Consider the following 7,500-nt stretch of genomic DNA (forward strand, 5'->3'; position numbering starts at 1 on the left):
ATTTACCATTTACAAAGGATATACGTACATTGCATATGCCGTCTATTAATTTACTAAATGATAATGATGTATATATGTAATGTTTTGTTTTTTTCCATCACCCTGGAATGATTAAGATGAATATGATTTTATTTTTTAAGATTTTATCCTAGCTTATTTTATCTCTTCTGATTTTAATAGTTATTTTGTATCTTTTCCCCATCAACCTTCTTCCTTCCTCTACTATTAAGGTTTGAAGGAAAAAGTTACTTTTAGTTTTGGATTTATGTTTATATTTTCATATTTTGTTTTTTGTATGTATTTATATGCGTGTATGTGTATGTATGTATATGTGTGTATTTATGTATGTATGAATGTATGTATGTATGTGTGTGTACGTGTGTAAATGTGTATAAGTGTATTATTGTTTTTATTTCGTATTTGATTTTACCTTATGCAGTATACATTAATATATATTGATTTAGTTTATTTTCATATTTCAAATAACACGTGTATATACATATACAACCTTTTATCTGTCCTATAAATGTGTATATTTATATTTGTATGTATGTTCGTATATATGTTTGTATGTATGAATGTATGTGATTGTATGTGTATGTGTTTGTTTGCTTGATTGCCTCAAAAAGTATGTTCATATTTATATGTATGTATGTTTATGTTTTAGATTTTATAATAATATATCCTTTATATAAATAAATGTATATATATTATAATTATATATATATATATACGTATATATATTATAACATACCATATGGATAGGGCATATAGTTTATAATATATTCCCTATATACATGTATGCAATTTGTTGTAAATATAATTAAACCTCCCCTTTATTTATTAAATTCTTATACTGCCCCCTTCATTCGTCTACATTGACTTAATTTTTCGTTTTACTGATTTGTTTTCCTTCTTTCGTTCATAGTTTGATTTTTAAAGCCTAATTAAAATTACTAATTAACGATTTTAATAATACAAATGCATTATTAAATTGAAGAATGGTCAGTTCTGTGTTTTCTGTAGAATTTACTTTTAAATTTTAAAAAAATTCTTCAGAGAATATAGGGCCCATTCATTTAACCATTATACTGTCACCTACCTGGTCTACAAGTAAATGTGTGTAAGTACGTTTTGCTAGATTTGAGATGAATTCGCTTGCTCTTTTAGTTAAGGATTTATTCATGAAAAATTAGGAGGCTTTTTGTTTGTTGCAACGCTAAAAAGCTAGGATATAATATATTTGATAATTTATAGTAAAATTTATGAATATATGTATAAGTGCGTGCGTGTGTGTGTGTGTGTAATGCCAGTAACATGTATGTATGTTAATACCATGCATTAATGATAAATACATTTCTGCGTGAACAATAACAACGACATTAATAATAATATAAATAGTAGTAGCGGTAGTAGTAATAATAACAACACACGTTTAGACGACATTTTCCCCGAGATCGGGGGTTGCCGTTTGGCTACCTATGATGAAACCGAAATACCCCTCGACGCCATCCACATCTGTCACTCGCCTCAGTAGTAATAATACCGGAAATATTTAAAAATCTTACTTTGCAAATAAATAAAAATATATGAGGATCATAAGTTGATGTAAATAAATGGCAAATTATATATATGTATATAAATATATATATATATGTGTATATATATATGTGTGTATATATATATATATATATGTTATACACTGGTTGGCGTTTTAGCCCAAAGAGTAAAAGTGCTTGTAGTATGTAATAAAAAAATATGATGCTCCGATTTACGGGGTTCAAATACAGGCAAAATACAAACACGACACGTAAATATTTGTATATAATAAGTATTTATGTATGTATGTTTGTATGTAAGTATATATGTATGTTTTCAATATTTATATATATATATATATATATATATATATATCAGTAAATAACACGTACATATAAGTATATATGTGGGTACATGTGGATATATAATGACTAACATATAGATATATATATTGTATGTTGTATTTTGAGGTTATATCAAACTATGAAAAGAACTAAAAGAGAGTAATAATATTACACTAAATGATGATATATTAATAATGATAATTATAATATATAATTATGATTAATAACAATCATAAAACTTAATAATAATAATAAAGATCATAATAACGTAATAACGGTTATAAAATCCACACGCACCCACATTTTAAAGTTTTTAAATACAAAAAATAAACATACATACAATTAAAATGCATACACACAATACATACATACATAGGGGAGATACGGAGATACAAACAAACACACACACACATATACATACAAATACAATGGCACAGAGACACATATATACGTACACCCAGACATACATAATCCCATTTAAAAATATAATCAAGCATCATACAAAGACATATAAACATATAACAGGACATTACAAAGAAACGATCTGGTCATTCTAAATGCCTTGGTTAAATATTTTTTTGAAATTCATAATTCACTTTTCATTAATTTTTTAATTATTAATAATTAATAATCCATCCATCTGTCCATACATTCATTCATTTGTTCGTTCGTTCATTTATTCATAAAACTCATTCAACCCTTCACAAATTCACTAAAAATAATATATTTATTTATTCCTATTACAACCATCCATCATTCAATTCGTCTATCCGCTATCTACTCATTCATTCATTCATTTATTCATTCTTTCATTTTTCCATCCATCTATCCAGAAGGTTTGTCACAACTTCATCATTGTCTGATGGACTGCAGTTTGATAGCTAAAAATAGATAATATAAAATGTTAATAGTTATGTAAATTGGTTTGCTCTTTCAATCGTTTCTTTCATTCATTCATTCATTCATTCATTCATCCATCCATTCATTCATTCATTCGGCGTTCAAACGGTAAGTCAGTTAATTGGTCTGTCAGTCAACCAGCAATTCACTACCAACTCCTTCATTAATTCATTCATTCGTTCATTGATTCAATCAATCAATCAATCAATTATTCATTCATGCATGCACTCATTCATTCATTCATCCTTACGCTAATTCACTCAAACAACAAACCCTCGATAATTTCCAATTTGGCCTTGTCTATCTCGCTCTTAATTTCGGCCATTAAGTCATTTTTAAAATTGTCCAGCATCGTCATGTAATTCTCATTGCTGTTATTGTTGTTGTGCGTGGATGATGATGACGATGATGGAGGAAATAGGTCGGGACCAGTTAACGATTGAAATCTTTTACTGTAATGATGTTGTAGTTGTCAATCAATCAATCAATCAGTTAATCAATCCATTCATTCGTCCATCCATCAACCGATCCTTACGTTCTTGCTTGTCTAGGTGATAGTGAATTGTCATTAGTTTTTCCATTGCTCGCTAGAGCCGCTGCTGATGCTGATTGTTGCTGCTGATGTTGTGATGACGACGACGTCGTTGATGACGACGATAGTAATCTGTCCACTGAGTTCTTCCTTTCCATACTCACAGGACCTGAATCCATTTCCTGTGGTTTGTCGAGTGAATGAGTGAGTGAATAAACGAATAAATGTGAATGAATGAATGAATTAATTCAGAAGAGCAAAGAAAAAATCAATGCACGAACAATAAACCAGTCAACCATGAACCAATGACAAACTAACCAATCACGAGCCAGCTAATTACAAACCAGCCAATAACAAACCGTTGTTCCACTTTCAGCCCTAGCCCTTCTCTCTTTCAACTTCCTCGACATCTCAGACATCATATTCTCAGCCCCAGGGATCAACGGCTTGCTCCTGCCCATCGTCCCGGCAGAAGAGGAAGAGGACGACGATGTTGATGACGTCACCGATGTTATGGAGTTTCCGGAATTTTCTTGCTCTATATTCCTACTGTCAGACTGAATTATGATATTATGATATATATAACATAAAAATATATATATATATAGAAAGAGAGAAAAGAGAGTGTGAGAAAAAGTGAGAAAAGGCTGAAGCCAGGAAAACAATTCTATCATCCCATATCATCCAAACCACTAACTCTGTTAACTTTTTTCAACTGGGCGTTCTTCAGGGCGGCAGCCAGTCCTCCGCTGTTGACTTCCGGCAAGGGAGGCGCTGGCGGAGGAGGTGCAGGAGGTGGGGGCACTCCAGGGGCTGACCCCGACAGGGGCGGCAGTGGTGGGGGCGGTGGAGGGGGAGGAACTGAAGGAGATGGCTCATGGGCGGCAGCTGTCGACAAGATGGACGACCATTTGTTTTGTATTTCAGTCAGAGAATGAGTGAATGTAAGAAGTGGAGGAGAAATAAAAAGAGAGATGAAGAGAAGAAAAAGAAAGAAAGAGAGGAGGAAGAAAACAATGGAGAAAAAGTAGAGGAAGAGAGAGATTGCAAGAAAAGAAGAAGAGAGAGCAAGAAAGTGAGAAATAAAATTTGAAATGAGGGGAGAATAAAAGAATGAAGCAAGAGAACGAAGATGACACACCTCCCCTCAGTGGCAGTCCCGATATCGGCGGAGGTACGGGAGGAACTCCTGATAATGATGAAGACGACGGTGCAGTTGACGATGCTGACAATGGTTGTTGCAGCTGTGGCTGGGGCCTCATGTCGCCTGAAGCCGGCGCTATCGATTCATACCAATTATTGTTGCTGCTGTTTACTTGCTGCTGTTGCTGCTGTGAAACTGCAATGCTGTTGCCATAGGCTGAAAATAACAAACAAATACTAATTACATCACTACATCAATAAGTAACAACAAATTAATACAAATATAGTTGTCGGTGGCGTTGACTACGTGCGTTGTTGTTGCTATGAAAATAGTTTGGATGTTATTACATGTCGTCGTCGTCATTGCTGTTGATGTCATTACTAAGGATGTCATCTTTAAAGTCATTGTCGTTGTCTATATCACTGCTGTTGTTGTTGTTGACGTCACTGTAGTTGATGTTATTACTGATGACATCACTGTCTGTTGTTGTTTTTGTTGCTGATGTTGATGTCACGAACCTGAAAGAGTGCAGCCCTGTGATGAAGTTCTCTTATGAGTTTTATGGTAGCCAGTGCCATCTTGCTGCTGCTGCTGCTGAGTTCTACTGCTTGCGAGTTTGGTGGTTGAATAACAACATTTACGCCACCATCATCATCATCATCATCATCCTACTCATCCTCATCGTCATCAACACTAACAACATCATCATCATCATCATAACTCACGTAATGTTGAAAACATCCTCAGATGACATGTTGCCATTATAAGTAGCTGAAACCATTGAACACTGCTGCTGCTGCTGTTGCATTGTTGATTTTGCCATTTGTCCTGTATATTATTATTATTATTATTATTATTATTAGTAGTAGTAGTAGTAGTAGTATTTGTTGTTGTAACGTTGAAAACATCAGCTTAAACAACATCAACTTGTTGCAGTTGCGTACCATTCTGTTGGAAGTATTGCTGGGCTGATGGGTAGTTGAGACTAGACTGATGTTGTAGACTGTGCTGATGCGGAAATTGCGGTTGCTGCTGCTGTTGCAGCTGCTGTTGCTGCAACTGTTGCTGCTGCAGCTGTTGTTGATCGGCCTGCTGATCCACATAACATGTTGCTGGACTAGAAAACTGTCTGGAGATGCCTGAATGAGTGAATGAAAGAATGAATGAATGAGTGAACGAATGAATGAACGAGAATGAGAAATAAATTACAAATAAATGAATGAATGTTTGAACGAATAAAAGTAATAAAAAGTTAGAAAAGTAAGAACAAGCCATCCCACATCAGAAGTACATGGCTAATATTATACAATATTATCACATATGAATTAAAGTTTTGACATCGCTGTAGTGAATTATGATAATATGAATTATAATGTTGTTACAATAATATTACCATTATCACTATGTATTATAATTAATTATTATAATTGTAATTATAAAACTATAATTAAATGCATACCTCCGATGCAAGCACCTGATAGAGTGTCAAGAACTACCATCATTGTCTGTGCAAATGAATCTGCCTCTTCTTTGCTACTGAAGTTCAATCCAAACACCTTTCAATCAATCAATCAATCAATCAATCAATCAATCAATCAATCAATCAATCAATCAACCAACCAATCAATTAATCAAAAAAACAATCAACCACCTGTCTATTATCTCTCCACTGATGAAATGTTGGCGTTGCTTGGTTATATTTCAAACCTCTCAATATAGCACAGTTAATAGAGACCTGTGTGTGTGTGTTTGTTTTTGTGTGTGGGTGTGTTTGTGTGTGTGTGACAGATTTTGATAATTGCTAATTTGTGTGTGTGAATTATATGTGAATAAATTAAATAAATAAACCAAAAATATATAAATATAAAAACATAGGATTAAATATTTGTTAAAATTTAGACACTTATCTCCTTACTTAACCCCTTGTTGAGGTTAGCAAGATGGTGAAACATTTTAATATAAAATTAAAAAACCATCCAAGTAGAAGGAGCCAAAAAGCTTCTAGTCCAATAACATCAATAATAAATTCAAAACCCCTAAAAAACATAACTTTACTTTATTAAGCATACAAAAACAGCTAAAAAATAACCTAAAGACTCCAAAAATTGACAACTCCACTTACCTCATGATCTTGCAACTTTCTGCCGACGACCCTGAACGTGTTGTTAATGACGTGCTGATAAATATGAACCTTTGAGATCCCTTGCGACGTGCCACTGGGCAGCCATCTTTTGTGTGAGTCATCGTACACCATCACTGAGGCCCGTGCGCTGACTAGCGACTGTTCACTGGTTATGTTATATATAAAAATTAAAAATATGTTATATAATATAATATGTATTTTGTTATGTTATATATATTATATATATATATAATCTACTTAAAAAGAAGCCTACCATCCTACCGCCTCCTTTTAATTAATTTCCCCATTTAAAATTTGAATCTTGAATGAATTATGTTTGGTTTGATTTCGATTGATTGGACTGGCACTCACATACATCATCATACAGATACAGACACAGTTGAATGTTGAATCATACTTTCTCGTTGCAATTTAAAAACAATAAAATTAACCTCATTCCAAAATTTAAAAAACTGCCAAAATGCCAAAAAATTATTAAACACGAAATAATTAACAAATCATTCTTGCAATATGATTAAAATTAAAAAGTATTAAATTGCATTAAAAGTAAACTTAATTTATAAATGTTTGTAATAGGGATGAGCGTTAAGTTTCACGTGAATATTAAATATGCATCATACAATATCTACAGTACACTTGTGTTAAACATCACGAAATATATAAACTCTATATATTTTATATAACCAAAATTATAAGCGTATAAACGCAATCGTAACAAGAAATGAGCAAATTACATTAAATATTTTACATTTGTTTAATGGAATTTGTTTGTAGAAGATGATAGTTCAATTATCGAAGCAAAATTTAGGATAATACTTCACAAACAATAACCAGACCTTCATTTATATTAAATAAAATTTGAGTAACTAATTAGTAACTTATCAACAAATTTACTAAT

At 32.5% G+C, this 7,500-nt stretch overlaps 1 protein-coding gene across 1 annotated transcript; it reads right to left on the reverse strand.

Annotated features, from left to right (window-relative positions):
* Nucleotides 1–5,892: 5,892 nt before the first annotated feature.
* HELRODRAFT_78249 (hypothetical protein) lies at nucleotides 5,893–6,749 on the reverse strand (the record flags this gene model as incomplete). Its single annotated transcript, XM_009018704.1, has 3 exons — nucleotides 5,893–6,015; nucleotides 6,108–6,194; nucleotides 6,582–6,749. Coding segments are annotated over 3 exons (378 nt in total), but the record flags the coding sequence as incomplete, so codon positions are not given.
* Nucleotides 6,750–7,500: the final 751 nt, after the last annotated feature.

Source organism: Helobdella robusta (genome assembly GCF_000326865.2).
Source record: "Helobdella robusta unplaced genomic scaffold HELROscaffold_22, whole genome shotgun sequence".
Taxonomy (NCBI): domain Eukaryota; kingdom Metazoa; phylum Annelida; class Clitellata; order Rhynchobdellida; family Glossiphoniidae; genus Helobdella; species Helobdella robusta.